Consider the following 13298-nt stretch of genomic DNA (forward strand, 5'->3'; position numbering starts at 1 on the left):
TACCATTTTTACATAATTATAGTTTTTGCAGTAATTTTGAAATTTATTCGAAGAAAATTTAAAAAAAACGTAAAAATATAAACCATAATGATATTGCAAATGCAAAATATCATATTATATAACCAACATATTTACTCGCTCCACCCAGTATCTATAATAATGTTATATAGTTTGAAAATCAGTTGTTTCAAACTGATCTTGCAAATTATGTGAAGTTATAATATAAAATTATAGATATCATGTAATATGGATTATCAAAACAAACTAAATTTTCAATCTTATATATAAAAAAAATATATAACCTAATTAATATTATACCTTATTTTTGTATCCAATCATATCAAATCGTAACCTGTTTATAACTAATGGGCTTTGTCGTCGATGTTTTTAGATCAATAAAAAATAAAAAAAAAAAATTATAATATGCAGAGAAAACACATTCAAATTGTGAAAAAATATTTGTTATCATCGCTCTTTTTATAAATCCAGATATTATCTCTGAGATATAAATCCTTATGATTTATCTGATATTTGTTTAGCTTCAAAATCTGAGCTATAATCATAATTATAATTTGAATAAATACTGGTTGTAAGAATTAAAATTATGATTAAAACAATAATTTTATCATATTTCAATTAATTTCTAATCATAATATCTGAAATAAAATAAAGATATTATCTAATAAATATTTTCTTTAAACACTTTATAAATTACAATTGTCTTTCAAACAAACTAACATTTTACTGTAAACAAGAATATATGTAAATAACATTTCAACATAATAATTTAATAGTCTTAAATAATATAGTAAATAATATAAATAACAAAACGATTAGTATTCTATATTCATTATATAATTTACATAATTGGTATCCTGTTTTTGGAAAATTAAGCTCATGAAACTACTAATGAATATTTGTTTCTGTTCAAATGAGTACCAGTATTTTTTGTTCTTATTCTTAAAGGTTCACATCTGAAATATATACAGTAATTATAATTATATTATAATTTATATAAACGTATCTAATAGTTATTTAAACTGTGGATAAATCACCCGCAAGTATAATTGTCAAATCCATATCCTGAAGTACATTCCTTAATTTCACGACATTCGCATTTGCATGTCGCAGAGTTCCATTGCTTTAAGTCGTGTTCGTCGTTGCACTTATCTTCATCATCTTCATTGCTGCACTGACATCGACATTCTTTTCGATTATATATCTGCAATGGGCTACAGTTCTGAAGAAAATAATGATAAATATTATTTTAATTATTATAATATTATGAAAATAAAAGGAAAACCTATTATTAATCGTACTTCTTCTTTAACGATACATTCACACTTGCACTTCAAATGTCGGTCTATTGAAACTGTTTTTCTACCTTTGAATTCTAATTTTCCTGCTACATTGTACTGCGATACCAATACCTATTAAACATCTCATGACTTTTAATATTTTCAAATAAACATGTATTTTAGAATAACATACTTCGAAGTGGAGTGTCTCGATTTTAGTCGGTTGACAGGCCAATAAATCGTGACTACAACAACCTCCGCATCGGTCAACTCGCGTGCACGAAGGGAAATAATATAAACTTCGATCATCGGTATCTTTTAAGCTGATCGTTTGACTTTCAATAGTGCAACTAGCCGGCTTAGGTATAAATGCTGCTTCTACACAATGTATACACATAATTTTTAATTAATAAATTATTATAAGTATTATAAGTGTTTCTTTTGTTATTGAAATAGACAAATCATACTTCTTTCCAAGTTTAACGTAGTACGACCTGAAAAAAAACATTTTATGATTATACTTAAATGTATTTTATTTTTTAGTATTCTTTATTAAATATTTTCATTTAAGTATTTAAGTATTTTCAATTAAGTTCATTAAATGTAAAATAAACATAATTTTGGATAACTCATAATTTTACTACATAATGTATTTTATGTATTTTTTGTATTATACGACATTTATACCTGTATATTATGTTACATTGTTGCTTATTATAAATTTTATTGTTATTTCTTAAATATAATAATATTTTATTAAAATAGTTATTATAATTATTATATAGGTACTTTTTCAGAGTTGTTATAGTGGAAAAATAATTTCAGTTATTTATATTAATTGATTCTTTGTGCAGTAAAAGTATTCATTTTATTTAATACATTTTTGACAATTTATCAACTTACTTTGAAAACCTGTTGTGATAAAACGTCTTTGAGCTTCATCCATATTAGTATCTGACAAAAATTTGGTGAATAGTTCTGAAACATTTGAGACCTGATTCAGTTCCATTATAACATTCAATGGAATCTAAAACACAATAATATATATTTTTAGAAAAATAACTTTTATTAATTTAATAAATAGTTTTAATTGAATAAATAAATAATAGTTTTCAACTTAAATTCTAAATATTCAACATCTACTTCAAATTTAATATCTTCTGTATAATACAACTTACGATATTATGATATAAATTATCAGTAAATAGATTTAATCCCGATTAAACTGGAAAAAAAAAAGAAATTATAAGTTTTCTACACAATCAATTCTATTGATGAAAATTGTAATTATTTAATATTTTAACTAATTTAAGTATGAGCAATACAAAAAACCACTATTTAAAAATGTATTAATCTTATCCAATGGCCATAAAGCAAAATTTGTACATCGATCTCGGTAGAAAAATATGGAAATAATTTAAACATTATTTTAAATAAATACTAATTACTAAATTATTATGTATTGTTGTACGAATGCAACAATGTGTATCGTGTATGGCACATGCGAGTCACGTTGTTATGAAAGTACAAGATTAATGTAAATTGTATTATCAGTTGGTAGGTACTAATATTATTTTGCTTTTAGGTTCTAAACAAGTATACAAAACATTTATTAAAGATAATTTACTTAAATTCGTACTAAACAATATTACATTATATTATATTGTTATAAAATCAAAATAGTAATGGTTAGTAACTAATTTTGTATGACCTGCAAAATCTTCATCCGTCTGAGAACGCATCAAGGGCAATATGATTATTTTAAACTCGTCATTCTATTTTATAACTCTTACACTAACTTCCTACTTAAAAAGTAGGTACTACATGCTTATTTATAATGTCTGATAATATTTATTATTCATATCGTTCATATTTTATTCTTAATATCATCAAAATGTACCAAAGTAAATTAAAGTTAATAAATATCATAATTATTATAGTTTAGAGTAAGTATAACTGAACTTATTTAACATGACTAGTGTGTAAAAAAAAATATAGTACATTTTCATTTAGATAGAAGAATTAGATTTAGATATAGGAAGCAGTGACTAGGACCGTCAAACGTACATAACCTCTGAAAAATAAAATCAAATAATAATCATAATAAAATAAAATTGGAAGATTGAAAAGAATAATTTTCTAATAAAAGACTTAACTGCACAAATTAATTTAAAACCATACGCCTATACTAAAATGTATATCTAATTTAAATAAACTTTATAAAGATTTATTTCACACGCTTTATTTTATTTTATCTTAACTAGTTAGCCCGGATTTTATAACATGTTTAAGTCAATGGAACAAAAACTATTAGTAAGTAGGTAGTTACTATGATTTTATATTAAACCTAAAATAACTAACTAAAATTTCTGACAAATAATATATACAAAGTAAAATATAAAATCCATTAAAGTCATTAATAGGTTTGTGGGTATTTAAATAAGTAATTATAGACAGTTATAAAAAAAAACCAGATCTATAGTCAATAAAATTGTAATTGACAGATAATTAGTACCTTAATGTTACCAAGAAACATTACCTAGTAAATCGAAACATTTTAATTGGTTTAATTTATTATAATTATGAAAGAATTTTATAATATTTTATTTTATTTAATTAGATTCTTTTGTCTCACTTTGATTGTGATCTACCATTTACATATTAATAGTTAAGTGTTACAGTTAATATCAATACCTATTATAGAGCTATATGCATAGTATGTTTTTAAAATCATTTCTTAATACTCCCAACTACACATATTTATAACACATTTTTAACATTTTGGTGATTTTTATCAAATATAATTTAAAATTACATCCAATTATAATAACTATTTTATTTTCTGTTACTGTCTACATCCAAAAAACGGTTTTTCGCCAACAAACATTTATTTGAGCCTATTTTTAAAACACAAAATTTGGGTATATAATATTACTTATGTACAAAATTCCAGAACCATTTTTACGATAGACTTGCCTGTGGAGTCATATACACACGACACACATTGATTTTATTAATATATAGATTACATTTCAAGACTTATCAATACTTTATTTTGATTTTATTTATTTAAATATTTGATTTAAACTACGCTTCGTATATAATCTATTCTGTGCTTGTGCATAGGGTTTATGTTATCTTGAACCCGGTAACACCTTATAAATAACGAAAATGTTTTAAATTTAATGAACAAATATTATATTAATAAAAATCATAGAAACATATTGTAAAAATATATATATTTGTCGTCTTAAATGTGTATGTATATTTTGGGGCTCTATATTTTATTATACGTAATATATACAAATTATAGCATATAATATCATAAATACCAATATGGCAATATGGACATTGACATAACATAATAAATTCTTTTATTCACTTTAAAATTATCTATACTTTTATTAATATTATAATATGCACTAGCCATCACAATTATATTTAATTCAATAACGCGTTTATCCAATAACAGCACGATGTCTATAATAGATTATCATGGACATGGTTTTTTTTTTAATTTTTAACTGACCCATCTTGCAGTTATTTTGAAATAATAGTTACTAGGATTGTTCTATTTGTATAAAAATTAGTTTATGATGGTATTTTGAATTTTCATATAACTGTTAACTTGAATACATTATGCAAAACAAAAAAACGAATTTAATTTGTTATACATTTTAAGAATCTAATATTCATTAATTCTCTATGTCATTTTTTATGTTTTTATTTACCAACAATTTTGATTTAAACCTCATTTGAAATTTTTTAAATTAACTAATACAGAACCTTCCACAAATAAATAAATGTGATGCCTAAACTTGTTTAAATAGAACACTTTTACACTAATGATCAATGACTATTAGGAAGTAACGACTTCTATTTGTGTTTAATACTGTGAAATAATAATATGTAAAATAGATCACTCGGTCCGCTTTAATCGCCTCCTTGTATACGGGTATAGTTCATACAAAACAATAAATCGTAGATTTAAATTGAACATCCAAACAAACAAGAAAATAAATGAATTTTTTTTTTTATGCTATTTTTATAATATTTTAAAAATACGTATTTTATTTGTACAGTCTATGGACGACATAACTTATATAACAGGTTTCTATAGTTTACAATTCCCCCTCGTTTTATAAGCGGTATAATAATTACTTTTTGGTTGTCTAAACTCAGCACACAGTCGGTATAAAACAAAAACGACAATACATTGTAATATCAATATAACCCAGCATAGGAGCTCTCATTTACCTCAAAGGGATTCGCATTGTCGTCATCTTCAGTTGACAGGAATTGTCTACCGGCGCAACAGCTGGGTTCGCCGTCGGTAAACGCGGAGGTGCGGTAATTCCGAACGAGGTCCCCGTCGTAGTGCACCAAACGCCGGTCGGAACCATGTTGTGCGGCAGCGGCGAACAGCGACCAACAGCTGATGGCGACGACCAGCGTGCCCGCAATCATTGTGGTTCTCCTGCGCGGTGCCCGTGTAGCGTGTGCCGCGGGTCCGTGTCGCGTTATCCGTCCTGTCGCCGAGTCGGCGTGCGTGTGAAGACACATCACTGCGACAGTGCCGATGCAGGTGCGTTAACGGGCGTTTGTCCCACCACCCACCAGGCACCCGCCAAAATCGTAGGGATCCCGTTCTGGGCAGTTTGCAGCGCGATGAGCGCCGTACACCGTTTTGCGCACCTTCTCTGAGGAGAACGACGCGCGACGACGTGTTTTTCAGTATCAATGATATTTACTGCAACACAGGATTGGCTATAATATATTATATTAATATCACGCGTATATTATATTACGCGTAAGTTATATTAGGTTAAGTTACGCTAGGTTGGGTATATATATGTGCACTCCCACTTTATCATTAATATAATATACATATATGTATCAACACGATATATAGAACACTTTAATCAATACATTTTGGATTCGAATAGTATAGGACGTAAGGACGGATTCGGTAAGAAGATGATTCATGTGCGAAATACAAATTTTTATTTTGTACATTTTTAAATAATATTAAATAAGTATCAAATCCATCGTTTGTGCTTATTAAATCACCATTTACAGATCAAAATATGTTCAAACCTGAATTTTTCTTTAGTAAATAATTAATTATTTTTATTGAATTTTTAACTTTTAGTATACTTAAGAACATATTTAAATTATTCAGATTTCTATACCATTTAATGGATTTTCAAAGGAGAACAGATTATTTTACGTTAAATTATTAAGCAATGATTTTTTTTTCTATTTATATATATTTAAATGAAAATTCAAGATTATTGAAATACGAACATATATATATAAAATAAAAATAATATAGTTTTTTTTATAACCATAACTACTATATAATTGATATATTATTATGAAAATTAAGAAACTTAATAATAATAATGTTTTCTGAACTTATGAGATGTATTTCTATATGCTTCCACCTTTCGTTGTATAAATAGCAGATCATGTTACAAATTCGTTTTATGTATGACGTTTAAGAACGATATTTCATAATGCAATAATATTATAACTACAATGATAATGGAGAAAAAGGACTTATTTCTTCATTTTTAAAATAAATTGTGTGTACTTACTACGATTTCTGAGAAAAATTATAATATTTTTACCTTCTGTATTATAACAAAACGTAGTTGAAAAAAATATTTTACATAATTTTTGCATCTTCTGTCACAGCACGTATTAATCTTTTTCCAGTTAATATTAGTGTTTATTATCTTATACTTTTTTTATATGTATTAAAACTGAACAGACCATGTTAATTAAATTTACATTATTTCGAAAATGAATTTTGTTAATTTAATTTGCTACTATTATTTTTATAATCAATTATTAAATACAATTTTCCTATCTACCTTGGAGTTTTTCAATCAGCAAAATCATTATTCATTTTTATATCTTATTTTCATTAAATTATTTAAGCCCTTTATGAATATTAGATTATAATAAGTTTGCACATTTATTTTTATTTTCATTAACTTTTCATATATATTTCCTACTTTTTTTCTAGCATAATATTATTTATTATATTTCAAATTGTTAATAATATTCTGTGCGAAGTTTGAACAAAACTGTGTATTTTAGACTTTCAAAGAGTATTGACTGGACAATTTCGAAAATATATCACATATATCATATATTTTTTTGAGTACCTAATTTATGTTTAATTTTCATAACACTTTATTCATTTATTACTATTTATATTCGTTTTCAACAATTTCATACCTATTTACAAATTAAAAATATTATAAATACAAAACCGTAACAATGAATATAAATCTGTTGGAATTATTATTAATAATATATTTATAGTATATGAACTCTAATAATTATTAACATGTAATGACAATAATTATTACTAGTGAACGATAAAAATGTACATTGTAACATTATTAAACATGATAATAATATTAAACACCCATACCTATAATCTAAAAAAACATTATTATAAGGTTTATTTTTAAACTCTATAAGATTTATGACAAAAAAAAAAAAAAAAAACCGGTATTGGTACTAACACTACTAACCACAATAAAATATTATGAATATAGTAAACACAACAACATTAAATAGTATAGACACTTATAGAAATAGTTACTTACATTCACAGCAATAGAAACTCAAAAATAATTGTAATAATTACTTAATATTTTATTTTTTTTATTTTTTAATAAAAATTAAAAGTTGTTATTGGATTAATAACTATAATAATTGTATTTGCTTTTTTATTTAAGCTGAAAATGTGTCGTAATGAAAATGATACAGTATCTGATTCGCTTATTCTTATCCGCAATCGCCAACAAGAGTATGCTATTATTTCAGTGAGCTTATGACTCATAAAATCATAAGTCATTGTGTGCGCAAACGCGTGACACGTAAAAACTAACACCTGTTAATAAATAACAATAATAATTCTATGTAGACACACGTACATCAATCCATATTTTGAATGGTACTTTATATTGTGACGTTTATATTTGGCCTATGAGTGTGCGTGTATATCATCCGTATTCGTCCGCTTGCAGTACTAACAGTATCTATATTGTAATAATAATTGGTGACAATTCGGTTACAGTCAAGTTCTTCATTTAACGATGACAGTGCACAATTGGAAACTAATATGTAATTGAAAAATTCTTCTCCTCTGTTTGAAAATACTCTAAAATCGGTAATTTGTAAAGTCTGTATATAGTTTCAAATTGTTACGTTTCCCGTAACACTATTTATGTAATAATCATTTAAAACGGCAAATTAGATAGGCAATTAAAGGTCAGCGATTTAAATTTCACATTGATGTACAAGGTTTGAAACAAAATATTAAATATTATTTTGCTTTAAAATTTAAAATTTTGTTATTGTTATACTTAGTTCAGACGCTTGCCAATGAGGAATCAAGGCAAGACCCACGGACCTTCAGGATTTGGTATGTGGACTTACGAGAGAAGACCTAATGAAGTACTGACCAACCACTATAAAAGGATTGCAATTCCGTTTCGAGATAAAAGCACTATTGTGAAGAGTAAGAAGATCTAGAGAGAAATCGCGAGTCATTGTAGCACTGTCAAAGGATGTGAACCATGGTTGACAAGCCAATCTAAAATGTTATAAGAAAGGAGATGCGGTGAACGTGGCCTTAAGAGTTACTGGATTTGAGCTGACTTGATAAGACGAAGCAGACAGAGTACAATGGAATAACGATTGGCATAATTATAACAATTCAGAGATACTACCAACCACTGTGTTCTTCTTATATATTCTTTCTCTTTTGGTACCACAGGCGAAACGATGATCACGGGATTCAGAGTTAAGAAGTTTAAATATTGTTTGCATAAACATAAATTCATCTTCAATGTATAATATTATTGTAATGATTGAAAAGACTCAAAATTATCGGGAACAATCATATGTCTTTTAATCACTTACTTATTATATTATAATTTGGTAATATTACCTCTCCGCTCCTTGTAGTGACTTACCTGTTGAAACCCGTGGTTCGTATCCAAGATATAATATGAGATGACCGATTTATATTATATATTTATATATTAATTTTATTTAACTTTTTTAACACAATTAATTATACGTATTTGAATTTATTACAAACGTTTATAACTAACTTATTATGTCTTATTGCATAAACGATCTGCGTAGTCTTTTACACTCGTCTTTGACCGTTCATACAAAAAGACAATAATAACACGTCTGGGGCTTCGACTAAAAACTGGAATCCTTATATTATAGAAGAATTCCAGTTTTCGGTTAGGTTAAGTACCTAACCTAAACATATAAGTTATATGATGTGTATAATATCGTTATATTTTATCCTATTCAATATCTGTAACTTATTCTTATCTTTAATGGATAACAATTATTATAGTTATTTTATTACACATTTTAAATTTAAAAAGGATATGATGACTTAGGCGCACATCATTACATTATGACGTATGTAAGGGTGTATTACTCTATTATGCTTATAAATTATAGTTTTACCACGCTCAAATCATGAATAAATATTTAAATTTGTATCAGCTTGTATTTATTTTTGTTAAATCAAAGATGAAAGTTGTCAACCAAACACCAAACTTAAAAATTTATTTTTTATGCTAATCATTAACAGTATAAAAGTTTTTTACATTTAGAAATCACTACAATAGAAAATAATTTATTAATGGTTTCAAACAAAAAACGTCTTATCTATATGATTATTAGGCAACACATATATCATTTAAGCGTTTTAAGTATATTATTAATAATTAAAAAATAATAATTATTTTATCATATAATTCTATAACAGACTACAATCAATATTTTATAGATTTAAGTAACATTATTGTTAGAACTTAAAATAATTATTTTCATTTATTGTGATAATACTAAACAATACGCTATTATTATCTCCTATTTAGTAAATAATTTTTTGAAATAGCATACCATAAGGTATGATGTTAATTATTGTATATTAATTATCTTATACATATTTCATAATTATTCATGTTATTATATATTATACAAATATTTAATGTTGTAATTTTACGTCTATATAACTATTTAAGACTCGATAGTTAGTCGTAATTGAATCAAAAAAATAAGTTACTTATAATGATACTTTATTTTAATAGTAGGTAAAAATTAAAAATTGTTATGATAAAATTTAATATACTATAAAGTATACGTACTAATATAAGTAGTGGTAAAATATAAACGGCGTTTTAGAAATGATATGCTATGCCAAACTAAGCATTCTCGGTAAACAATTTCGAAAAAGTAATTTACATTAAAATGAATACAGTCAAAAACAATAATTTACATTTGGAGTATGTCACATTTTTTCGTGTTTATTATATTGTTTGAATTTTGTTACTTTGCCAAAAAAAAAATTCTATTAAATAAAATACAATATGGTTAGTGAATAGTAATTGAAAAAGGTAGACTATAATATGTAAAGCGAAATGAATACGTGTATTATCAAGGCGTTGGCTTATTTAAATATAATTTATTGAGAATAATACTATACTACTATAAAATATTATATAAAATGCAAATTCTTAACAATTAAATAAGTAAATATCTTAAAATACTGGATTTAAAAAAAAAATAGTTTAAAAATGTATTTTTTTATAGATACCATATTAAAGTCGTATATCAAATATTAAACATGTCTTATGGTGTTATTTATTGCACGAGTAGAATGAAAAGTATAAATTTTAAGTAAATTTAAAAAAAAAAAATTCTTAATTTTTAAACTTTTTTGAAATAATAAATTACGTTGCCGTTCACATATAAGAATTGTAAATTTGTAACGATCGAATTTCTAATTTAAATAATATTTAAATATTTTTAAAAATATTTATTCTGGAACTTTTATATACCTATGTTTTCTTGATTTTGTTTCACTATGCTAAAAATAACCTAAACTAACCTAACCATATCACTAAAACTTTAGTATAATACATTTAATAAACTAATTTAATTAAAATAATTATGTTTAGTTCACTTTATCATCATATAATTTTGTTTAAAATTATAAAGTGTCTACTAGATTTCATATCCTAAGATACAAGATATTTAGATAAAACTACATATAATATAATGATAATATATTATAGTGAGCCGAAATGATGTGAAGCAAATAAGAAACTACTCTAAAGTCTAAACCCGGTTGCAGGCTCGGTCAGAATGATTCCCTTTAAATTTGTAAACTTATGACATTATGTATGTGTCTTTTTTTATAATTTATTGTAAAGTGTCTACGCTGTGGTATTTGAGAATTTTTATTTTTAACTACACCTACTGATTTTCTAACAACGGAATAAGAAAAATCAACTATATGTTGGTACTTGAAGATCTTTCAATAGGTCTGTGACGTGCAGACGTTCTATCCACTTGACTGAAATTCCTGATCGAGGTAATCTCAGACAACAGTTGTACGTAAAATACGCACGACCACCCTAATGTTTTAATATATTGACTATTTCTTCAACCAACGATGTTTGTGTGTTCTGTGTAAAATATTACTAATTATTACATTAATTGTTTACGTAGAAATCATTGAATTTCTAAATTTAGATTTAAAACAATAATAACATGATATTTTTATGTAAGATTAATATAATTAATTGCTTTAATACATTTTGAGAAGTTACCGGGCGAGATTTGTAAAAATAATAAATTTTCTGAAATGTATGTTCGACCACTATAAATAGGCTTGGTAACAGAACTATTAACAATATCATTAAATCATATTTTACATATTATTCGAAAAAAATATTTTATTCGCGTAAATTGAAAATCATACTATTGTTTTCTTCATTAGTATAACAAATAATACGAAGAAATGACGCATACAATTGTGTACATTTTATAAGTTACATTTTGTACGTGGTAAAATGGCAAATACCAATTACTTACTATTTATTAGTTGTTATAAAATTTCCCAAAGTACCTATATTACTTTTTTAAATATAAATTACTTTAAAATTTATTGTATGCTTATAATATATTTTATTAGTTTCTATCAAACGACTTCTTAGTATTGCTATAATTCACCATTTTCTTTCCATACGTGGAAAATAAGTAGGTACCTACACTTATTATAGTGATTATACATTTATATTACATTGTAAAATATTTGCATTAATAGCATATTAACTCTATATACGAATATACTATTTATCTACAATTACATGTGTGCAATATAATTATATTTTAATTTCATAACAGGAATTATTATATTAAACTGTGTAAAAAAAGGTTGATTTATATTCTTATACATACTATTATAGAACATAAATTAACTAGAAATGCTTTGATGGAATTAAATAATATCACGATAATAATTGTTTATTTAAGAAATAATATGGCGTCATACAATGCCGGAACTATTAACCAGTGAAAAATACTTAATATTTTCAAAACTTGTTGACACTTTCCTTAAATCAGCTATTAAAACTTGTCTTGTCGACCTTGCTCTAGGAACAGACAATAATATTACCACTGATCTAATAACCTCGTTTTAAACTAAAAACATTTGTGTTACGAAACAAGGACTATAGCTAGTAGAAATGAAATTTCTTTTACACCATAAATTTCTTTTTGTATCATATTTAATTAATAAAATATTTAACTGCATTGAGTAAATCAGATTTTTTTATGTAATTGTATCCTTAATATTTTGATTAAACCATTGTACAAAACATTTGAGGTTTAGTTATTTAGTTTATTGCAGTGTTTATATTAAGACATAACTATTTAAGTAAATAGTGAGATATTTCAAAAGTTTTTTTTATTTTGAAGGTGCATTCAAAATATGTACTTATAATAATTTTATGAAGGCATAATATCAAAAATAAAGTAGTAAAATCTTCTATTTAGATTTTTCTGTTTAATTTTGCTACATAATTACTAATTATTGAATCACGTTTAAGTTGAATATTATGTTAGTGTCATTTATTTTAAGCCAATACATATCTATTA

At 25.1% G+C, this 13298-nt stretch overlaps 1 protein-coding gene and 1 long non-coding RNA gene across 2 annotated transcripts; one reads left to right on the forward strand and one right to left on the reverse strand.

Moving 5' to 3' along the window:
- Nucleotides 1–767: 767 nt before the first annotated feature.
- LOC132922300 (platelet-derived growth factor subunit B-like) lies at nucleotides 768–8099 on the reverse strand. The gene is made up of 8 exons (XM_060985747.1): nucleotides 7925–8099; nucleotides 5556–6048; nucleotides 2202–2325; nucleotides 1766–1792; nucleotides 1492–1676; nucleotides 1320–1430; nucleotides 1056–1240; nucleotides 768–974 (listed from the first exon to the last, which is right to left on the reverse strand). Exons 2-8 carry the CDS (start codon nucleotides 5859–5861, stop codon nucleotides 896–898), a joined length of 1017 nt encoding a protein of 338 aa, XP_060841730.1. The 5' UTR covers nucleotides 5862–6048; nucleotides 7925–8099; the 3' UTR covers nucleotides 768–895.
- Nucleotides 8100–8172: 73 nt separating this feature from the next.
- On the forward strand, nucleotides 8173–9850 carry LOC132922301 (uncharacterized). The gene is made up of 2 exons (XR_009661003.1): nucleotides 8173–8624; nucleotides 8691–9850. It is a non-coding gene; the product is annotated as an uncharacterized LOC132922301 (long non-coding RNA).
- The last annotated feature ends 3448 nt before the right edge of the window (nucleotides 9851–13298 follow it).

The sequence above is a fragment of the Rhopalosiphum padi genome, chromosome 2 (assembly GCF_020882245.1).
Source record: "Rhopalosiphum padi isolate XX-2018 chromosome 2, ASM2088224v1, whole genome shotgun sequence".
Taxonomy (NCBI): domain Eukaryota; kingdom Metazoa; phylum Arthropoda; class Insecta; order Hemiptera; family Aphididae; genus Rhopalosiphum; species Rhopalosiphum padi.

Bases quoted from the DNA above. Each gene is read 5' to 3' on its own strand.
- LOC132922300 (XM_060985747.1), bottom strand. From the start codon at position 5,861: ATGTGTCTTCACACGCACGCCGACTCGGCGACAGGACGGATAACGCGA. The intron at 1,793-2,201 runs GTAAGTTGATAA...GTTTTTTTTCAG, and splicing joins TATCACAACAGGTTTTCAAA to GTCGTACTACGTTAAACTTG. The intron at 1,431-1,491 runs GTATGTTATTCT...GATGTTTAATAG, and splicing joins TCGAGACACTCCACTTCGAA to GTATTGGTATCGCAGTACAA.